General features: G+C 45.9%; 1 protein-coding gene across 4 annotated transcripts in view; it reads right to left on the bottom strand.

Moving 5' to 3' along the window:
• The window catches only part of PTPN14 (protein tyrosine phosphatase non-receptor type 14), a 157,088-nt gene that overhangs the window by 94,914 nt on the left and 38,277 nt on the right, over positions 1-23,897 (bottom strand). For 3 of the 4 annotated variants that reach the window (XM_053658343.1, XM_053658332.1, XM_053658342.1), the window contains exon 2: positions 481-808. In XM_053658343.1, coding sequence (XP_053514318.1) covers positions 481-654 — 174 coding nt within the window. In that variant the 5' untranslated portion in view covers positions 655-808. Of the gene's footprint in view, positions 1-480; positions 809-9,703; positions 9,906-23,897 lie in introns of those variants that run through there. The other variant, XM_053658336.1, reaches the window with a different exon arrangement.

Below are 23,897 nucleotides of genomic sequence, written 5' to 3'. Positions count from 1 at the left end.
GAACACAACCCCCATTTGCCAAGTCCCCACAAAAAGCCTCACTGCTCACACTCACACTAAGTGCTCATTCTCTTCTTCTTCCCTTAGAAGAGGAAACTATAGAAACAAATAGGCAGAAATGACAGCAGCTGCACCCACCCCCCAGATGCGGGTTCTGTCCCTCATGTGCAGCAGGAATGGCACCGTGCCAGCTCTCCACTCGACTCTTAAAGACAGAAAATGACTTTGGCGAGGAGAGTTTCTTGTTTTCAGTTCCCCCAACACCTCCTCAGCCATGGAAACAGAGGGAGGCCACCACCCTGTGAAAGCTCTTGGGGGTGTCCTGCTCATCTCCCCTAAAGGCTGGAGCACCAGGCCTGTGCTAGAGTATAACAGGACTCTTCTAAACACAAGGCGGAGGCTCAAGAGCAGGGTAAGTGCCACAAGACAGGTGGCTGGTCCCCTGGGTGAGTTCTCCATCACACACACACACACACTCACCTCCCGCAGCTCCAGCCGCTGGGCCACGGCCTCTAGGCACTCCTGCCCTGTGCTCTCCACTGACAGCGTGCACTCGATGACGTTGCTGTCCAACAGGCGGATCCGGGTGACGAAGCAGTTCTTGCTCAGGACGTTGTAGCGCCGTGTCCGGCGGAGCTTCAGGCCGAAAGGCATGGCTCAGTGGCCCTCGGACGCCGCCCTCCTATCTTGGCGTCCACGCCCCTGAGGTGGCCTTAGCAACTTCAGGACCAGGCGATGGCACTACCAGCTGTGCTCCCTCCGACCCGGGAGAGGGTGTCCATGCCCGGGGTGGCACTGTGCAGGGTCACTGCAGACAGAAAAACAGCAAGGTCATTCACCGAAGAGAAGCTCCAGGACCTACGGCACCCCTGCTTCCCCACCAAGATGAACGTCTGGATTCCAGAACCCGCAAGGCTCTGGGGAGGGCCCACTCGCCCTGCCTCAGTGGGCAAGGGTGATAAGATGAAATCCACTTTATAGCTGAAGAAACAGAGATTCAGAGAGTAAAAGAACTCGTCCAACAATGCAGGCTACACAGCAAAGAACCCAAACCCGTCTACGCAACCTCAACTTGCATGCTCCCTCCACTCCGCAATCCTGTCTGCTCAAGGGAGCAATAAGAGTGGAATCTGACCAGTTTTTTTAGACTTTCAAACACGTATTATCTCATTTCAACCTCGTGAATAACCCTACACAGTAGCTTTCGTGATCCCTCTTTTCGAGTGGAAAAACGTGAGGTTCGTTGATGTAAATGATCCAGCGATCAAAACCTTATCTTGCCCCTCCTGACTCTGTAACCCTGCTTCTTCCCTTTCACTAGCACGGTCTGCCTTTGTTTTGACTTTAATATTTTAGTACTTACTTTCTTGTTTACTTCATTTACGTAGAATAAATAACAGACTATGGAGGAAACACACATTTAATACAGGCAGCAACTTCCTACTTTTTTTTCCTTACTTCTCACCCGAGGAAATGCTTTTTATGGATTTGAGAGCAAAACATCCATGTGAGAGAGAAACACTGATTGGTTGCCTCTTGTACACGCCCTGATCACCCCGCAACTTCAGTGTGTGTCCTGACCAGGCACGGAACCCGCAACCTTTCAGTGTGCGGGTCCACACTCCCACAGAGCACCTGGCCAGGGCAATCTTTTAAAAACACTTTTAAATATATAAATTATTTAATGCGCTTAAAATGATAATTCCTTGTCCTTTTTCTACCAAATAGACAGCTGGCTAGATGTGGGGAACCACCCTACCATATTTTGTTCTGTTACGAAATGCTTGAAGCAAAAGCCTTGTCGCCAAATCACAGATGATTTAACTTACTAATAACGAGACTTCCTGACTTCCCGGTGCCCCACCAAATGCCAGTGAAGGCAGTGTTGCCATGGAGAACACAACCATAACTGACAACAAAGGGGATCGACCATTCCACCCAGAGTCTGCAATGCTCTTACTGGGAGGCTCCTGTCTTCCAAAGAAATGCCAGGCAGTCTCTAGACCCCTCGCCTTTCTGCTGTCCATCAAGCTCGGAGGACCATCTCCCACTGATGCGATTGCTCCGTGAACCGGACTCCCTAAGTTGGGCAGGTTCGGCTGCTCTTCAAACCCTTCATCCACGGAGGTACCTCTGAGCCCCCCCACACGTGAGTGGACAAATATGGGTGACAACTTGCAGAAATTCTTGAATGAATAAATGAAGTGGCTTCAGTATTTAGCAACCACTCCATGTCAGTACCCTGGGCCTCATGCAAGTCGTCAGGGCACAGCCCTGCAACACAGCAAAACACACTCCCCACACTCCCTCGCCGCTCTTTGATGCCTGCCCTCAGCACATTCCTTAGCGTGACAGGTATATGTTTTATGATGGCTTAAAATACACATGCCGGTAGAGACTTTGGCTTGGTAAAATATATTAACATTTCCAAATCGCTTTATGTTGGCAGAGTATTGTGTTTACCTCCAAGGTAAGCCAACCTGATGATCTCGTGATAGCTACGGATCGGAATATGGAGTCTACTACTCACACATTTGCACAACTTGTTGAAACACAGAGCACGAAATCCCAAGATTCAATTCCTCTATCAGCTAGGGAGCCTCAATCAGAGGAAAATATTTGCTCTGTGGGCACAAGCCACATAGCTAATCCTGGGCCACTTTTATAGTTGGGTGTGTCTCATCTTAAACGCCGATGAAAGAATACGTCTGGCTCGGTGCACATTCATCCCAGCCACTATGAAAAACAACCCTGCCTGCCTGTTCTGTCGGACTCCATCCATGATGCCCAGTTAGTTCGTGAAAAATCAAAACTAAGCTGCAGAACAATGTGTACAGGTGATCCCAGTTTTTTATACTAGACAGACAAAAAACACGCACAAATGAGAAAGAACGTAAAGTTCACCAAAATGATGAACTGTTATCTCAAGGCTACGCAGTGGTGATATTAACCAGAACTCTCGCTTTGTATTTTACAGGCTTTTAAATGGTTCTAACACTTTACAACTGGCTTTTATTATTTTTGCAAATACAGAGTAAAGCGCTGTAGCTACTGAAAATGGTGTATCAGGAACAACATCTGACGACTTGGTAAGACAGCGCCTACAAAATGCCTCACTCTCTAGATCTGAAAAATGTCTCAAATCTTCAATTTGCTAGAAACTTCCTTGGTAAGGCAGCAACAGAAAAGTCATATGAAAACTGGTCTGGTCCTTCTAAAGGTTACGGTGATGAATCAAAAATTGAAAAGGTATCAGGAACTTTTATGATGGACACATGGACAAAACCAAAAGCGAGGGTAGAAGCACGGGGGGTGGATTTGGCTGGAGTGGGGGGCAAATGCAGACAATTGTAACTGAACAACAATAAAGTAAATGTAAAAACAAATACAATAAATATGCATTTATTATACTTATTATACACCAAAAATTTGAAAAGGTAGGATTAGAAGGCAGCTGTTCTAGAGTAAAAGAGATTTAAGTGTTAGGAAAACAAAATGCAATGTGTGACCCTTGATCAAATCTAGGTTGGAAAAAATAGCTGTAAAAGACACGGGCAATTAGGGAAATTTGAAATAGAGGTTAGGAACTAGAGATGACTGTATTATGGTTCATTTTCTTCCGTTTTTGGTGGCAGAATTAGGGTGATGTAAGAGAGTGGCTTTAGGAGATGCCAAGGGATACATTTAGGGGTCAAGATGTCACGATGCCTGTAACTTACTAACACATGGCTAGAAAACAACACACACACACACACACACACACACACACACACACAAGTCCACACACAAACTCAGAGGCGAAACAAGTATGAAAAAGTGTTAACCACTGACAAATCTTGGCAGCGGGTGTCCAGTTATCTGTGGCACTATTTTTTCAGCTTTTCTGTACACCTAAAAACCTTCACCATCAAAAGGTTTAAAAAAACACAGGCAATCCTCCATGCAGGTACTGAACAGGCACAACCACAGCTACTCCCTACAGCTCCGTTTGGGTGGTACTGCCTCTTTTAATGGACTTCCCTGGCCCTGCCCATCAGAGACCAAGTATTCCAGGGTACCAAATCGATTCACCATAGAAGCAGCGGTTATGGTGATGAATCAAACTGCTGAGTCAATCAGCAGTTTGGGGGTCCACAGGTGGACCCCAAACTCCTCCAGAGCAAGAAGCACATTTCCTCCATCTTTGACACACACACACACACATCATTTACCTAAATGGAAAGCTCACGGCATCTACACCCAGAACTTGTGTGGCCACAGAGCTGCGCTTCTGGAAAGAACTCCCAGGCACTCATTTAAGACATTCCTTGCCTCCAGGAAGGGATACCCCTGAATTATCTCAGGCAAACGATCTGTTTGACACTAACCTATAACAAGAGGGTTAGAGAAGATGATCTTAACACTTGAAGAATCTGGGCATTACCTGCCATGTTTAAGCCCCTGAAGAATCCATAACATGCATCACTCACCCACCTTTTAACTATCCAGAGAGGGTCACAGTTCTGCCTGAAGCATAACCCAGCTCCCCGCTGTACTTTAAGCCTGATCTTCTGCTGTGTTGTTGAAAGGCAGAGAGAGCCAGGATCACAACATCCCACCACCCGACAGAATCGATGTGGCGTCTGCCAGCAAGTTCTCAGTGAAAAGCCTGGCGCATGTGGTTTGCTCAGGCTTCGTCATGTTTACCACGTGAACATTATAAAACATGGAACTACATGCCACGCTCTTCTAGAAAGGGCCCGTGTTGATGGTACTTCTGATTTTCCTGATGAAACTGGCTTTTCAAAAGAGATCAACTGAGATAGTCATCATTCTGTTCACTACGAGGTGTCTGTGTTTGTTTTGTTTAAATGGAAAGCTCCTTTAAGAATAAAAAGGCAACTCCAAAGGCAGGATTTTATTTATCTCCTTTTCAAGAATATATCTAGTGAAGAATATGAGCTGCAATTGTTGCTGATACCCATTCAGGAAGTTAAAATAAGGCTTTTTTTTTGTTACTACGGATTGTAAAACTAAAAGTACTGACTCATGATTTTTTTCAGGCAGTAATTTATTCTAATTTCAAAATATAATCTACCAATCCTCTTTTTCTGAGGTGCATCTCAGAAAAGCAGCATCAGATCGGGGAGTCAGATGCTAGCCCTTTCGAGAGGCAAGTAATTGGGAATAAGAAGCAGAAGCAAAAAAATCCCATGAAAACGCCATAAACACTGAGCGCTCTCTGGCTCCAAGCTCTTTCTCTCCGGAAGCAAAGGGAAGCAGCGCTAAAGACCAGGCTGAAGACAGACTCTTCACAGAAGGAGGCTGAGCTGAGTACCTCTAAGAACCAGTTTACTCGTAAGGAAAAGAACGGGGGCAAACCAGGAGGCAAAGCACTGGCATTAACCGGAGAGGCCCGGGCGGAACGCTCAGTCATCGAGCCTCTCTCAGCCTCAGTTTACTCATCTGTAAAGACAGCACCTGCCCAGCTGTTAGTGAGCAGGAAACGAGAAAACGTTTTGGGGACACTCAGGAGGTGTGGGCACAGTCCCTTCCTCTTTTCCTTCGCTTCAAGCCAGTAGCTCAAAGGACAGCTAGGCAGGTGTGAAAAGAAGCCATGGAGTACCTGCCCAACCACTGTGGCAAGAGTCCTTTAAAAAGCAAAGAAAAGGGCAAAGCAAAGACTACAGAGCTTAGCACGAAGCTCCGAGAGGCTCTGACACTTCCCTGGAAAAAGTGACCAAGGGTAGAAATGAACCTGTCATCTGCCAGCACTGCCACCCAGGGCAGAAGGAGCCGATCACTCGAGGAACAGTCCTACGGAGCCCACCCAGCGTGGGCAAGACTAGCCTCCTTCCTATCTCAGTCAGTAACATGTGTATAGTGCCTGGTGTTCACAACGGTTCTTTTTGCATCGGGGGGAAATTGGTTCCAAATGGCCTTTGGTCTTACTCCCTGTGGCTGTGTCCCTACAGCTGATGGAACACCTGTCTCCCTCGCCCAGGAGGAACTCCCACCTGTGTCTTAGCTCCCCACTGGGAACTCCGGAGGGAGAGAGGTGTCCGATTCAGCGTGTGGTCTCCTATAAACCGAATGTGGAGCTTTACACATGGCAGGAAGCTAAATAAATATTTGTCATTGCAATGAAAGAATGAATCCTGAAAGAGTGGAGTTTTTGCTGCCCAGCTAGGGCAGGGCCTCCTGGTGACCTCGGTGACACTTGAGGAATTTGGAGCCTTAGATAGGTCTGACTTGGGGGGGCTTAAGAGAGGCTTAAACCGTACAGAACTGGAATGAGAGGTTATTCAGCTCCCAGTGCTCTGTAAGGGGACTAAAAACTGAGCTGAAGATTTCTAAAAGAATATTCCCACCATCCAAGTGTCCCTTTTCTAGACTTTCAGGTGCCTGACACTGGGGGTGGTCTCAGAGGCCTAAGAAAGGAGACACCCCAAGGAAGTTCTTTGCAAAAACTACAATGGAACTGAGGTAAGAAACAGGATTCTTGTGCGCCCGCGACTGCCAAAAACTATTTGTCGGGATATTTGCTCTGTAAGCACCATAGTTGCCTTTTATCCTGTACAGTACAGTGACAAAGACATAGAGAAAAGCCGAGTCACTTCTAAACCCCACTGCTAACTAGCCAGTCAGCTCCCCGGAAGTCTAAAGTGGAAGTCACATCTGAAACTCTCAGCTGTGGATTACCTCTCAGCGTCTTTTACTCTCATTTCTTTCCCTAACATTCTCCATGAAAAATCTGCTAAGCTGCAAACACAAAGCAAAGATGGTTTTCTCAAGACGGAGAAAAAGTCACTTGGCCGATGTAATAAATCTTTGAATTCGAAGGATGACACGTGGAGGGATCTTTCACAGTATCAACCAAATACAGTCTCATCCTCTTGACTGAATGACTTGTGGAGTCTTTGGGGACTCGAAAGAGAAATTAAAATCCAAATCTTAAACATGGCCATCACCCATTCTTTTTATTTCCCAAGCTATGTTATGGACACTTGCTTTTTCCTCCCCAAAGTTCTCAGATCACTAATAGAAGCTAACTGCTGTTCAGTTGCATTGGACATTGACCAACAGACTCTGGAATTTTTCCAGTATTCCATATTTTTACAGCTCCCACGCACACCTCACAGAACTATGTAACCCTCGTCTGGGTGTGAGAGAGGAAAAACCTATGCAACGAGTCCTTCCTGTGTGCAGACAGACGCGTGTGCGGTGCAGCTCGGGTTTGAAAAATACTGTGTCGCTTTTGGAAGGAGAACTTTAAAAAGGAACAGGATGGAAGAAGGGGGTTGAGAAAATGGCTTCTCTGACTTTCCCATCAGAGAAGGACAGAAAAGAAGGTAGTTTGGTTTGGTGAGAATTAGACTATTCATTTCCTCCATAAATTTTACTGCAGTAGAATGCCCCAATGATATCCATACGTCAAATTATTTTTAGCCAAGTAAAATCACCATGGAAGGTTTAAAACGCAAGTCCCCAACTTTCAGCTGCTAAGCAACTGCCACAACAAAAGCAGAACGGTCACATTTCTTAATTCCTTCATTTCTCGCCTCCTAACTCACCCTCAAACATTCAGTGGTGAGATGGAGAGAAATTTGTCCAAAAGCAATTGTCCGACTTTCCTGGGTGCTAGCCATCTACAAGACCTTTCGAGGCTCCCTTAGGCTACATCTGAAGTTAGAGGAAAGATTCCCGATAAGCCGTTCCCATCCAGGTGCAAGTTCACCTGCAGGAGTCGTGGCCACACAACCACTTCGACTCGGCGAAAGATCACGGGAAACCAGGAAGCGGAGCCAAAACATCCCAGAGCAGTCAAAGAGCGCCAGGCTCTCAATTCCAACACCACCACTTTGCTCAGGAGGCAACACCACCCTCCCGGGTGGTGACCTCCCAGTTTACACTCAGTTCTGGGCCCTCAGCAGCCCGCGGAAAGGCACGATGATGGGGAGGAAAGCGGCCAGGAGTGAGGAGACACGTAGGCTCTAAAAACAAGCAGTCCGCAGCACGGAAGACCATGTCAAAAACCGCCCTGTAGTAAATAGGAACAATTAAGTAACATCCAGCATACTCTGGTTGAAAAGGCAGAAAAGTCTACTTTTCAACAGCCCCATCCATGGCTGTTAAAAACAATAACAAAAGAAAATGCTCCTTGAGAGGAGAAGCTCCCATTACCTGCAATCACTTTTACCCCCAAGCAGCGGTCCCCTAACTTTGCTTCCTGCTCTAACGCTGAGAAACAAGCCAGCTGCATGGAGTATCAGACGCTGCAGTTTTCAACCGAGGGCGGGGGTGAGGGGCTGCAGAAGCAGACTCTGGGAGGACAAGGAGTTTAACATGCCTCCCAGCCCGACCCCCCACCAGGTAATTGTTTAAAAAAAACATCTCCCCATCCCCAGCTTCGAGGATAACTGCCTTCTCTAAAGATAGAATATCTTCCCACAAGAAGAATCTTAAAACATGCAAGTTTCATTTTTGACTTTACTGAAACTTCTAAGGCATTCAAAATCCATCTTGAATGTGTATGGATAAAATAATATGTTGTCCGGGATTTTTTAAAACAATATCGGGGTGGGGGATGGGAGGAGGTACAGATGAAGGAATACTGGCCATACTGACATCCGTTGCCGGTGGGAGACAGGTGTGTTTAGGGGTCATGCCATTCTCTACAGTTTTGTACATGCTTGATATTTTCCATGTTAAAAAGCTGGGTCTTTTAATAAAGTATTTCTTCAGTGGCAATTTGTTAAGTAACCTCATAAAAGACATAATAGTGCCCACATTGTATGTTACAGAAAAAGGGGGTCAGAATTCTGCCTCCGACTGAACCCCCCCTCCTGCCCTTCCAAAACAAAACTTACATTTCACTAGATCAAACTGACAGTCAGAGCTCATTTCATTTTTAAAAAGTGGCAGGAAAACGTCTCTCTGTAGGTAAAGGGACGATTTGGATACAGTGCAAAGGCCAATCAATCGGGCGTAAGATAACGGAGTCTTTCCTGTCCCACCGGCATCTTCCCCCGAGTCAGAAGACCCAACTCCGTCTTGCTTCTCAACTGAGCCTTCTCTGTCTATTCACGCCAGGAATGCTGTGTCCTAAAACTCCACCCTTCTTTGAGATCGCAGAATCTGCAACTCTCCGATTCCACGGTGACTGGGCCCGGGAACATCAGGGCTAAACACAGCCGGGAACCAGAATGGAAGATTCCTGCAACTGTCAGACACTAAAAAGGCAATGATGAGCGCCTGGATTTACCCTGCAGAGCGTTTTCTCCAACAGCCCTGTTGCCTTGAGGTTGTTCCTAATGCCCCCACTTTACAGTTGAGGCTGCAGAGGTTAAGAACGTGCCCCAGATCATGCAGACACTAAGGACATTATCTGACCCCATAATCCTACTCAGGGAACTATGATAACCGAATCCAGATAGGGGCTGAGAGTACAACCTGGTGCCATAAAAATAACCATGACCAGAGCAAGCAAGCAAGTTCTATAAGGAAGACTGTGAAATACCATGACGGGGATGGGGGAGGAGTGGTCTACCTTTGCTCACCCACAGGGGCCTTCATTCAGATATGGCAGAAATCGACCTGGGGCTGGTGACCAGTTTCGGCCCCAGGCTACTCTATGCAGAGGTCCTGGCCCAGAAGCAGAGTCCTGACCCGGCCACACACAGTGCCCCCTGCTCCCCTCACCATCCCGCACCCACATCCTTACCTGGACACTTCCTTCCAGAGCACCAGACTGTGCTTCGCTGTGAGACAACCCCAGCCCGTCACATACAAGCTCCTCCAAAACCAATTTCAGAAACGCAATCCCAAGAGCAGCCAAAGAGGTTTTCCAGCCTGGTCATATGACTCACTCATCAAAACAGAAGCAACTCTCGGAGGGTAAACACACCTTGAACTTGCTTCGCCCTCCCCTGCGATGTGCACCCTGAGGGGCTCTGCACGAGAGCCCCTTGCAAGCGTTTTCCACACCTCCCTGGAGCCCAGTTTCCCACACCTCCCTTTCCCCTGTTTCCTTCCTGCCTGGGCCCAACGTCCCTCAACTTCCCTTCCAGGCCCAGGGCTTTCAGAGGAGAGGACTCATCTGTGTCACTTCCTAGCCAAACACAAGCAACAGCCAAGCATCTCTGCCAAGTCCCTGCAACTGGGTCTGCGTGTCCAGCGCCCTCTCCCCTGGCCTCTTGAGCCCCACCAGCCAGCCTCACTCAGATGGGGAGTCGTTTCCAGGCAGAAGCCACTTACACGCTGTATGACCAGGGCTCGGGGGCCACCTCCCTTTCTGCATGTAGAGCATGGGGCGTTAACAGTACCCCCCACTGGAGCTGCTGGGAGGGTTCCAGCAGTTGGGAATAGCCACGGCTGGCACAGTGCTGGTGCACGCAAGCACCGTTCGTGTTTTTGTTCTCACTGCCTTTGTTATCGGTGTTATTTCACCCAACACTGCAGGAAGTCCAAGGAAAGAGAGCAAGTGCCTGAGGAGTACTATGAGAGTAAAAACAAAAACGGCTTTCCAACAGGCCAAGGGCGGGCAGAATGGTCAAAGCTGAGGCCGGTCCTCAGGAGGAGGCAACACGTGAATGCCAGCGCGAGTCCCACTGACTGGCAACAGTGACCGGTTGCCCCGTGGGTTTCAGATAGGCCCCCACTCCAGGGAGCCCGTGGGCAACCAACAGGGCCCTGAAGCGGTAGAGGCAGTTGCTTCTCCGGAGCCCAGACGGTGACTCAGAGCGGAGAAAGCATGAACACAGGTAGGAACTAGTGTCAGCTGTCAGGGAGTTGCACAATCCCACCTGATGGGACCGAATGATAATTACTAAAGGGAGAAAACAAAGCCTCTAAACAGAGGCGGTCATGAGGTATCACATGTGGATACCTCCATGCAAACAGACTGCAAACATACGTGTGCACATGAACAGCAAAGCCATCATGAATGTTCTTTCTTCCCTCCGCCCCTTGCCTAGGAGACACATGCACGGCACCTAAGGGGGTCTGTAGGAAAACTCGCGTTGTGCTAAGTAGCTCTCTGACGTTACGAAGAAATGACTTTACCTGTCCACCTCTAGTGCAGTAACTTACTGCTGTAAAAGCTGTTAGGGTAGGACCGTTCCGTCACCCTGGGTGACCTCCGGTTGAAAACCTGCCCAGCTGCCTGCCTGAGGCAGAGCAAGCCCCGGCCTCTGGACACAAGACACTGTGTGTTTGGGGATGGGTCCCCGGGGGCGGGGGATGCCTGCAGCCCTGCAGGGTGTGAGCACAGCAGGAACAGGAGGGCAAGTGTCCAGCGTGTCAGTCCTCAAACTGGACTCTTGGCTCCTACAAGCTGAAAAGCTTAAACATGAACAACGTCTGACAAATTCATCTCGAATAAATATAGCAAGTATCACACAGAGTGAACCTAATGCTAAGAGTCTCCCTCTGCTCTCTTGATTTGGACCCAAGTTTCAGGATGTCAAGGATTTCAAACTTCCCTGGGTGGGGGGGGTGGGAATCACCACATACTGAAATCTTTGTGCATAAGGAAAAAAAAATCCCTGGGAAAAGAACGCACATCTGCACCCCGCCCCCCTGGATTGTAAGAGGCAGGAACCAACAAAGTCTTATACAGCTTTTGTAACCCGCAGTCCCTCCACACTGTCATTGACACATGCCTTGACTCGGCAACACCACTCTGGGGAAACTCACTGCAAACAAAAGCAGCAAACCTTAAGGGCTGTGCATAAAGATCAACAAACACCCTGAGCTTCCATAGTGGAGGAATGGCCAAAGAAATCTTGGCATGGGGTATTATTCAGGGTGTTATGTCACTATTAAGCATCAGTTCAGTCTGGATCTACTGACTCAGAGCGGTGCCCATGGTGCCCTGGTAAGAGGGAAAAGCTACAGAGTAACATGTAGGGCAAACAGAAGTCAAACCAGTCACCGCGTCTGTGTTGGTGCTTCCACCGGCGTGGAGAAAGGAACGGAACACGTCTGTCCTCAGAGGGAGCGGGGGGGGGCAGAAACCTCCACCCTGCCCTGTGCAACCTCTGGAGCACTAATGCGGCATCAGACCAAAAAAAAAAAAAGTATTTTAAACCACTTATCTCTCTGCCTCTCCTTAATCCTCTGTATAAGAAAGTTTGGAATAAGTCTTCCCTGAGGAGTAGTATTATTATATCAGTTGTCATTTATCATTTCAGCTATAATACCATCCGAGTGATTTACATGCATTATCTCACATAATCCTTGCAATCCCAATTTACAGCAAATTGAGGCTGTATAATCCGGCCAAAGTCCCAAAGCGAGCCGGTGGTAGAGGCTGGCTCCAAAGCCCAGTCCTTCGCCCAGTGTGCAGTGTGCAGGAAACAGCACCCTTTCTCTCAACTGCGATGTCCCCCTGCCACGGCCTCAGAAGCAGCAGCTATAAGGAGAAAGAACCCTGGAGGAACAGAACATGTTGCCTTCCATCAAGAGGTAACTATGGGAATGACTTGGCCCCAACATCAAATGACTATACTTCCTTATATTTACGTATCGTTTCCTCAGAAACTATTATTCACCAGCACAGACTACTGATTGTGGGAAATCCCTGATAACAAGCAAAAACGCCTCTCTGTGCACCAAGTCCTGGGAAATGCGAGGTAAGTCATGAACAAAGAGCCGCAGCTATGCTGGGCCGCTGGGAAAAGGTCAACCCAGACAGAGGCAAAGGCGAGAAAGCAGGAGCAGACGAAGGTGCACACCAAGCATCTAGAGACTGTTCCAGGGTCTAGAACATTCTAGAAAAAATAAGGAAGATGGCAAAGGTACGTGGCTCGAGAAGAAACAAAGAGCCTCCAGTGGGGAGAGGTTGGGACTGAACATTATGTCCAAGCTCATTTTATTTTCCATAAATGGAATATTTGAAACAGAAGCAATGGGAGCTCCAAACAAATATGGCATGAGTCAAGAATAAAAGTTAAAATGTTCTAGCATCTTATGGTCACATTTTTTTTAATGTTCCATTTGAGCCAATCCTGGGGCCCTATTCATCAGTCGTTAAGCATACTGATCACTACAGGAAGTCCGATCGGTCAATGAGGATTCTAATACAGCAAACTAAATAGGCAACTGATTAAAAAAAACGAGGATTTCATCCTACTAACCTGCACCCGAACGCTCTCAAAAGAGTGCACTAATTTGGAAAAAAAAATGTAATGGCACTTAGTCACGTCTCTACAAAGTTGAGAATTTTTAGATGGTGGTTAATCACATCAAAGACAAAAATGACTCAAGGTGACCATACCTTGGTGGCTCATTTCAGTAACAGTTTTCACTGTGTTGAAATGTCTTCTTGTAAAATATGCTTAAATCTCTCCTGCTAATTGTTCCTATTTCTCCTTAAAGTCTTTCACCTTGAAAAGGACAAGTGGGTCCCAACCTCTCTAAATTACCCCTTCGCATTTTTAACACTCTTATTAGGACACCGCCTCAGATTCTCCAACAGAAATATTTCTACCTGTCTTACCTTCTCTTTTTAGGTATGTGTTCATGGCCCTTTAATTTCCTCTGTGGTTCCCAATGAACTCTAATCTCTTTGTGTTTTTTTAGTTGCAAAACAAAAATGAGACAAGTTGTCTTTACAACCTAACTCATTAAGATGGGCTTATTATTCAACAGAAAACACAGAGTACATGGGCTGGACTTTCCCATCAACTCTTCACTTGAAGGGAAAACTCTCACTAGAGGAAGATGTCAAAAGAAAAACTGAAGCCCACTCTCATGTATATCAGATAGTAAAGAAAGACCAGGACAAAGGAAAAATAAAAATGGGTCTGGAATATCTAGGTTTCATTCCTTGCTCTGTCTGGGGACTTTAATCCAGTCAATAATTAGAAATTTGGAGTTAGAGGCTGGGAGATTGCTTTACTTTGTCACAAAATAAAGAGGTTTTCGCCCTTTTCCCAATTGAGAAATCACTTCAAATTGAGGAGGTGAGCAAGACACAAAAAAACTAAAAGGTCCCGGCCTGATGAAACAAGAGAATTTCAGGAACCACGCATCAAAAAATATAAACACAGTAGGAAAAGCCTGGGAGCACAAGCCAATTCAGAGGTGAACCTCTGGACATTCAACTGGAGAGGCACAAGGTGCCAGGTCACCTGTTCTGTTTTGGGAGGTAGGGAGGTGCCTTTGTTTTGCCAAGTGTGGAGGCTGTGAGTAGGGAAGGACCCAAAAGTAGGGGGATCGTTTCAAAGTCTTTCAGAAGTGTTACCCCTCCCAGTCCTTGGGGAACAGGAAGTCCGAGGGCTGCAGGGGAAGAAAGGGAAGGGGGGGAAATTATCTGACAAGACTGGGTCATGTGGAAAGTTATACAGGAGGTGTGTGGGAAGAATGAGTCAGATGTTTAAAGAAAACCAAGCCATTGAAAAGGTGAACACTAAGCAGGGCATTAATACAGCTAATTACACTGGAAGGATGGGGCTCAGGAAGACAGTATAAATGAGCTGAAGTCCTTATCTCCCACCACAGACACCATCCTAGCCAACACTCCTGAGCACTTACCGTGTTTTATAATTTTTATTCTGTGCACTTATAAGTGGGCCTTATATCCCTCCCAGGAGTCAGGAGGAGGCCACAACACAGAGGGCACCATGAAGCCAACAGAGTAAGAAATACCAGATTAACAGGTGAGGTGATGAATGGGGATGTGATCATTTCCGAGAGGGGGGAATCATTTCACAACATACTGGGTCGGCAAAAAAATCTGTTTAGTTTTCTTTCCGTAAAATAAAAGACACATTTTTCCATTTCACCAATAACTTTATTGATTTGGATGTTTTGAGTATGTTGGCTATCTCCTGCTATTGGCTTCTAGTGGGTAGAGGCCAGAGGTGCTGCTAAACATCTTCCAATGCATAAGACAGCCCCACAGCAACGAAATTTTTGGCCAAAAGTCAATAGCACAAAGAAACTACGAAAACCACTTTTGACATGTTTGATCAGTCACAGAACATTCTCCATACAATGCACAAATCTTTCTTTGTGTTTCAGTTGTGTTTTTACCTTGAAATAATAAAGCATAATACGCTGAAAATGTTGCATATCTTCTTCCATCTTCAATATTAAAATGGCTACACAAAAATTCACCAATTTCGATAGGTTTTTTTAATGCACACTGATATGACAGCTGTCACAATGCAATCTAACAAAATTGTTTTGCATGAAGTTAAAGACAACTAAGCATTACTAGAACCAAAGCACAGAAAAAATTAAACTTTTGGCCAACTATATGTGTGTGTGTGTGTGTGTGTGTGTGTGTGTGTGTGTGTGTATCTCAAGTCAACATGATGGGCACTTTAAACATCTTACAATGATATATGTCAGTTAAACCTCAATAAAGCTAAAATTTAAAAGAATTTCTTAAAGACTTAATAAATCCCAGAAAAAAACTATATGCTTTTATATTTCCATGGGTAAGTGTGACAGGGAACACAGATTCCTCTGCACCCTCCCCTCCTGAGCCAGTTCCAGTATTAAAATGAGTACAAGTCAGTTATGCCTATATTCCAAGGCATACTCACCCCAAAGTCGTTGATTCATGGCAGTTCCCACATGACTAGAGAAAAGAAAACAGAAATACAGAAAGAAAAGGAATGTAAAGGAAGGATGAGACAGGAAAAACTTCCTAATGTCTCAAAAACCAGCCAGACTAGAATTGCGGAAGATAAATCAAAGACTGTTAAACTCAATACAAAGGGCAGCGGTGGGAGGAGCCCGGCGCTCCAACCATCTATACTTTGAGAAAGTATTTTGTCTCGAGATGAAGGAGTGGCGCACTGGGTGGAAGGGGCTGTCTCCAGTGTGCCTGGGGAAAAACAAGTATGTACTTTATCAGTGTGATCGCATAAAAGATCGGACCCAAGAGAGGACGAGGGGAAGGCAATTCAGATGGCTCTCCAGGTCAGCCAAAACATACCTCCGATGACCCAGCACAGACATGAGAGTCGATGTGGGGCCGGGCTGGGGCCTGAAGTCCATGGCCTCAGACACTGTGCCCAATGCCACCCAAAGACCTTGGCCTTGTGATGGGACACTGATGAATGGCACCAGGGGAGAAAGCAAAGGTTCTCTCTCTGTCACACCATACTGAATGTCAGCCGACCTTTTTAACAGAAGAGCATCTCCACTCAAACTTGAACTTTGTACTGACCACAGACAATTCTCCTCCTACTCATGAGCCAAGAAAAGAACACGAGCCCTGAGTAATGTGGCTCAGTTGACTGGGCATCGTCCGGTAAAGTTAAGGGTCACCAGGTTAATTTCTGGTCAGGGCACATGCCTGGGTTGCAGGTTTGGTCCTCAGTTGGGGTGCATACAAGAGGCAATGGATAGATGTTCTCTCTCACACTGATGTTTCTCTCCCTCTTTTTCTCCTTCCCTTTCCCTCTCTCTAAAAAAAATAAAGAAAAGTTTTAAAAGAGAAAACAAGAGTCACATTTGTTGTCCCTGTTAATTTAAAATTCTATTTCAGGAAAATAGCCTAACAGACATTTTTAAAAGGAAGTCGTTGCCAGAAATAATTAGCAAGGCCGTAGGAGAGGCTGGGCACTATGCTAGACAGCAAGGATGAAACTACTGAAGGGCGCCTACCCTAAACACCTTCCTTAACTGTCCCTGAAATATCTGTCTGTACCGCTGTGCAAGAGAACAGAAATCACGCCCTGGCTGATGTGGCTCAGTGGTTTGAGCGCCAGACTAGGTAGAAGAGGATCGCTGGTTTGATTCCCAGTCAGGGCACATGCCTGGGTTTTGGGCCAGGCCCCCGGTAGGGGGCGAGCGAGAGGCAACCGCACACTGATGTTTCTCTCCCTCTCTTTCTCCTCCCCCTCCCCTTTCTAAAATAAATAAATATTTTTTAAAAGAAACCACTATAGCCTCTGAGCAGGGAAATATTGTAGCTAAGCCCATAAAAATTACCAATCAACCCACTGGCATAAATCTTATCTTTTTTCTGAATGATATCTGGCCTTCTTTAAAAATATCAAATACCAGAACATTAAGAAATACCATTAGCATCCACTCATCAACTCATTGCCACAGAGCCGCCTCCAAGCACCAGGCACTGCAGATACAAAGGTGTGAACAGAACGGTTCTGGTCTTCAGGAAGCTCAGCCTCTAGGGAGAGTGAATTCTTAAGGATCCAGGAGGGCAAATGGCCTTCCCAGGAGACAGGTTTGACATCTGTGTTTAAGGAGATTTATGCAAAAGTGACATCATGTACTATCATGGCTTCTTCCTCCTTACAAATTCCCCAGAACGAAGACATCAGAACAGGCTCCCAACCTCTACCACACTGGGATGCACTTCATCAGAACGAGCTTGCTCCCACTTAACTACCAAATTGACTTCACACACACTCCCACCCTGACATTCAGAGACATTAGAATTTCCCCCAGTCCATGGGGATGGCTGAGGCAGCTCCAAAAGATTAAATAAGGGATGAGGAAGGCCCACGAAGATCTGGTCCTTGCCTGATGATGAGGTGGAAGAGGATGGTGGTAACAATGATGGCGACTAATAACTGCAGCTTCAATGTGCTGAGTATTTAATGCATGTCAAGCATTGTCCTAGGCAGTCCCAGTTCATTCTGTCATTTAATGCTTCTGAGATGGGCATGTTGTGTATCCCCATTTTACAGATGAGGAAACAGGATTGAAGAGGTCGAGACTTTGCTAGGAAGTGCCAAAGCCAAGCCCAAATGCTCACCCAGTGCCCTGTGCCCTCCCTCACCTGCCTTTTCCCCACATGCACCAATCACCTGCCATGGGCAGGAAACCACCATGTCGTTTCTGCTCTCCAAGCCTGTGGGTACTACTGTCCTGAGAGGCCCTGCTTTGCTTTCTGATCTTGTTTGTCAGAACCCATCTGGTATCACCCATCCAGCAAACTTTTCTAGACTGCTCCTCTCCAGGGTTTGCCGTCCCTTCTCTGGATTTGCTTAGTCCTGGGCACGGACCTTCTCTTTCACAGCCCTTATCCCAATGTGCCATCAAGTCACGAGCTAGCTGTTCAAGGTCACAGCCATTTTGCAATCAGCTGCAGAGCTTCAGAGCTGAACAGAGTACTTGTGCACAGCAGGCATAAAACCAGCTGTGCTGGTGGGTTGAACAAATGAACAAGGAAAGAGAATTGGAGCTACAGGCTCATCCCAGGGAGGCCCCCAGAGCCAGAGATACCGGTCCAGCCCTAAGTCCATTTCTTACCACCTTGATCAGTTTAACTCATCCTTCCTGTGAACAAAGTGCCTGCTCTATAAAATGAACGCTAGCAGTGGCGTAGAGCTCAAGGCTGTTCTGAGGATTTAGACTTGGCAGTGTAGCTCAGTAAGTGGCACACGGTATGTGCTCAATAACTGTTAGCTGTCATAGTGAAGTACAGGTCAAAAAAAAAAACCCCTCTAATAATAGGTATACCCAGCATCTCTCTCACCTCCAATGTCAAGGTTCCAAGCAAACACAAAGTCACACCTATAATGTGGCTGGAAGGCGGGAGGGCGGGAGGGACCCTTCCACAACCAATCCACGCCCTTCCAGGGCTAAACACTTAGAGATCATTTCCGTATTTCTATGAAGCTTTGAGGAGAAAACATGTTTCACACATAAACTTGAGTTTAACCTTTTTTGCCAAGACAAGCATTTCCCTGAGAAATAATGCTCTAGCCCAGAATAAAACAGTTGCTACTGCAGCTATTACCTTTGACAGAACCCTGTTGGTAACGGTATTGTGTTGACCACTAGAGCACGTTAAACATCACAGTCCATATGTGATACACGTGTCCAAATGTCCTTGGCTAGAAATTAGATGACCAAAGCGTTTCCCATTTTAGCTACTTGTATATAAATAAAAATAACATGAAAGATGTCAGAATTTATATCATTTGCTTATGATGGCACTGACTCCATATTCAGTAAACAATGTGTTTTTAAAATTATATTTAAAAAAATAGGTTTAAAGCCTCTATGGGTTTCATTGCAATGATCAATCAGGGCTAGGAAAGTCCTGGAAGGATTCTAAACGGCAGCCTCACTTCACGTGTCCCCAGGATGCCGCAGTGCGTACGGTTCCTGGCTAGGAGCTCCGCGCGGGCTGCAGACTGCCAGGGCTGCTGAGGCTCCCAACGTTTATCCCCTTGTCTTGAAAGAGGGCACCCACATGCCCCCCAGGCTGCCAATGAAAACTTCAAAACCCAGAGAACTGGTTTTGGGAAGAGACTCTAGGGTAGGTGGGGGACACAAGGGTTTCCCCCAGAAAACGCAGCCTGCTCCAGAAAACGCCCACCTTTTCCTTCCAAGCGTCATTTTTTCTTTTATATCCATCCTCTTGTAAAAAAAAAAAAAAACCCAGTTTATTTATTTATTATACTAGGTCTCATTCTAAAAACCCAGAGTAGTAAGCAAGAAACTGGCTTTTACACACAACGTTTCTACTCAGAGGCACTGTGGGATCGGTGAGGCTCTGAGAGAAGCTGATGTGCTGGCCCACGTCACACCTGCTTCATGTACTAGACCTTCGCCCACAAGGCCACCTGCATGGGAAGAATGACTCCTAGAAAGACCCTGCACACAGCGTGTTCTGGCAGGCAAGTGTGAGAGAGGAGTGGAGGACTTCTAAAGTGGTGGCACTTGGCTTCCATGAATTCAACCAAATAGACGGCTGGGTCTCCGCCCCATCACCAGTGTCCTCCTCTTCCTCTCTTTCTGCCCTTCTCCCTTTCTTACCTTCCATGCTACACCCGTGGTCTCGTCCACCCCACTGCCTGGGCCAGCCTCCCTCAAGGTCAGAGAGGCAGGAGGCTCCTGTCCCTGCACAAACGCATGTTTTATGGTGACACTTGTCTTCACCTGCCAACATCACCAACTGAAACCACCGTGTTCCACGGGCCAACTTTAAGAAGCTGGAGCTGCTCATTTTCTTCTAAAAGAGGGGGAAGAGAAGATCTTAGCAGCTAGTTATACAGAGGAAGGTCTTACACAAACCAGGCAGAGAGAGCCAAAGCCAACAAAACACTTGGGTGTCTCAAGGACGTGTGGCCGCACGGCATCTCTAAGGCCAACAGTCACTACGACAGCCCTGGACCGAAGCGAGAGAATGAGGGAGGGAGGTTCTGCTCCTTGGAGTATAATTAGCAGCACTGACCATGTGTCATCTTCCCCACAAGTGAACTGAAGGGGAGAGAGATGCCGGGGCGACCGGAATTCCTCTCGTCCGACTCATGAAGCTAAACAGCTCTCGGAGATCACTTCACGACTCACTAGGGATCCAGCATCAACCGCCTGAAAACTGGGACTAGCACCTGTGGTCAGCTGCACTCTCTTTTCAACCTCAGCCCCTAGAAGGACGATACTAAGAACTGAAATGGATTCGATACCTTCCAAAAAAGAATTATATATGGTTGACGCTTGAAACGCACAAGTTGGGACTGCGTGGGTCAACCTACACACAGATTTTATTTCAATGAATTCGTATAGTACTGTAGTATTTTCTTTCCCTTATGATTTTCTGATAACATTGTCTTTTCTCTACCTTACTTCATCGTAAGAATACAGTCTACGTATAGATTACATACAAATACGCATTAATTGACTATATTTAAGGTTTCTAGTCAACTATTAGCAGTTAAGTTTTGGGAGAGTCAAAAGTTAAATGCGAATTTTTGACTGGGGTGGGGGCTGGGACCCCTAACCACCACATTGTTCAAGGTCAACTGTTAGATTAGGGTGCGGAATGAGAATTAAACGGCCAAAAAAGTCTACAGTAACTCAGAGGAGTCCCAATAAGAAATAATATGGCATTCATCCACTCCAGGAGAAAAACGTATTTGGACAAGACTAAAGTTATCAAATGAAGATGGGCATGGCTGTTTGAAATCGTTATGCTGAGCTATTTTAACATATTTTTCACACCCACAGATAAACAACACTTCATGTTTCTTTTCTAAACATAAAAATAAAACCCTCCTGGCATTCTTGGGTCTGAGCTTATCACGTACTCAGTAATTTTCCACTTCACTTTTGTGCTCACAGATTTAGACCTGAACTTCAGTTTCAACAAAAATATTTATGCTCTGAAGTATGTACTGCTTCTGCACAGCATACAGACAAGAAAGGTCTCCAAGAGGAAATGTGGAATAATAGCGTGCGATGTGTTCTAGAGCAGAAGGTCAGACTACAGAACACACTTGATAACTGTTAACAGGATAGAGCTGGAGAGACAGGCTGAGCCCTGCCCCACCTCGGCAGCCCCACTGGGGGCTCTGGCTCCCGTGCACATTGACCCACCCACGCTCGCCAACCCCGGGGCACTAGACCCCTCAGGGAAGCCTGCCCTGGGCCCCCAACTTCAAAGATATTGGCAAATCGTTGGTTTTCTGGTTTGTTTGTTTTTTTTTACAGAAACACCTTTATTTTCAAATGAAACATTACGATAAAAGCAGAGCTGAGTCGTACGTCCCCTAGGACACACCCAAGGCCAAGTCCTGGGAGCCGTGGGAACTTGCCCAGGGACCTTGGTTTGAAAGGCATGCTAGGCGAGAGTGGAAGAATGATTTGAAAATCCTCGAGAAATATTCATCTGTAGCAACGTAAACTTCCATTATTCAGCTTTAATCTGATCTATTATTATATGGCACTCTTTTGGCAAATCATAAAAATATTATAGGAAAATATACCAATTTTCATGATTAAGCTACGGGAGAAAAGGAAGAGAATTCAATCATTCAATCAATCAAACTCAGTCTAAATCTAAGAAAACAAAATTATAAAAGTGCCAGAGCAAAATACATTATAAAGGTGAAAGTATGGAATTCTTTTCTAAACACGATCACATTTTATTACATAATTTACAACACTGATATAGAACAGTGGTGTATGGACCAGCTGGGTGGGGAGGGGGGTAGGTATAGACAGATGTTTGTAAGCATAGGAAATAGCTCTGGAAAACTACACAGAACACTAACAAGTGACCTCTAAGAGGGGACCCGAGACTAGGGAACAAGGGTAGAATGAAGACTTTTTACTGCATAATCTTGTGTACTTTTAAATTTTTGCCTATGTTCATCTTTAACCTAATCAAAGATAAATATAAAGTTTAAATTTAATAACGTTTACCTCCCTCCTCAAAAGAACTCTGAAAGCCTGTCAAAGCTCAAGTAACTGTAACTTTTTTTTAAATGGTTAATCCGTCACACTCTCTGTAGAGTTGTTCAGTAATTTCCAATTTAAGTCTGTATAAATCCTCTAAAAAAAAGGCCTATGAAACAACTCCTAAAAAGAAAACAGTTTTGTGTGATGTCTATGAATGCAGAAACACTCTTCACACCACATGAAACTCAACTTCCAAAGCCATTACACTTCCCACGGAAACTCTTGCTCCTGGTGACACATCTGTACCAGCCACCTGAAGAGGCCAAGGGCAGACGACAGGGTCCACCTGCAACTGTTTCCAGCAGCAATGCCTGTGTGACATTTTCTCCTTCTAGGCCACGAGTCACAATTCTAGTGGGTGGCATTTGGGCTTTATACTTAATTCAAAGACCTCAGTGAGAATGTGCCCAAGAATACAAGTTCTTCCCAGAACATGCTCCCAAATATACCAACTTATGTCCGTGTTGTTGATATACTTGTGGCAATTAAGAAAGGTACCTGAGAAATCATCTTAGCCTCTGGGACAAGAGATGGACTTGGGCTCCACATTCCAGGTGAGAAGGGGCCACAGATCTACCCGGTCCCCTTCCCAGGCAAATCCGCACTCCCCTTCGGCTACCCCAAGTCAATTCAAACTTTGTTCAAACACCCCGACTTGCCAAGTCCTTCCATATGACATGGTGTCCCCTCTCCTGAGCACTCTCTATTTGACAGGCTTCTTATATCAATGCCACCCTTTTAGCAACAGAAGAAAGCCGCCAATACCCTCCTCCATGAACTCAGAAAATGACAATGCTTTTTTTGGTTCCAAATATGAGAGAGATGTCAATAGCTCTAGAGAAGAACATCATCCTAAGGTGTCAGAAGCGCTGAGGAGCAGAGAGAAAGAAGTGGTCAGGAATCAGATTATCACAGGTCTCACTAGATTCCGATGTACAGGTCTGAGGCAAAAGTAGGTTTGCTGTTTATTCCTATATTATTATTTGTTAATTTCCATAGGAACAGCTGTAAACCTACTTTTGTATTATATATAAGGAACCACCCTTGTATAAGATATAAGGACCCAGGGCCACCACAGAAGGGGACGGAGGTATAGTTTGTTACAGCCTGTCTAAGGTCTTCATAATAAAGTATGAGATAAAGCTGAAGCCGGCAGAGGCCTGCCTGTAACCGTATCAGAGGGGCCCGTGGGGCCTCAGGTCCCCGCATCATTAATATGAGGACAACACAGATCCATTCATTCAGGATTGCTGTGAGCATTAAAGATGTAAAAACTCCTGGTACTTGGTGCTTATTTATTACTGTTAGAAATGATGTAAAACACCATTAGTGAAGGATTCGCTATGCCCAATAGTGAAGATAAAAATGTATTCCAATTTGATAGGCTGTGCAGTTTTTAGAAACTGCCAAGTTCAAGGAATAATGTGACAAACAGTGATGGAACTGGACAAAAAATGCTAAATTTGTCTTCTTGTGTTTGAATAATATTATCACGTGAGTATGATAGTATTACTGGCTCATAAGCTATAAGGGACCTGGTTGAGCACAGAACACTTAATCAATGAAACCGTAACAAGAATTCTAAGAACAAGTAAGTATAAACTCTTTAAGAAGTGACCCTATGCCTGTCTTATCCCTGTTGAGTTTCTACCTAACACTGTGCTGGAACGTAAGAGGGGCTTAATAAACACTTATCGAGCAAATGAGTTGGGACCACTGGGTATATTTATGGGGAAAAA

This window comes from Artibeus jamaicensis, unplaced genomic scaffold (assembly GCF_021234435.1).
Source record: "Artibeus jamaicensis isolate MK-2021 breed Jamaican fruit bat unplaced genomic scaffold, CSHL_Jam_final contig_2170, whole genome shotgun sequence".
Taxonomy (NCBI): domain Eukaryota; kingdom Metazoa; phylum Chordata; class Mammalia; order Chiroptera; family Phyllostomidae; genus Artibeus; species Artibeus jamaicensis.
Note: the sequence above shows the minus strand (reverse complement) of the source record. Positions and strands in the feature narration are given on the sequence as shown.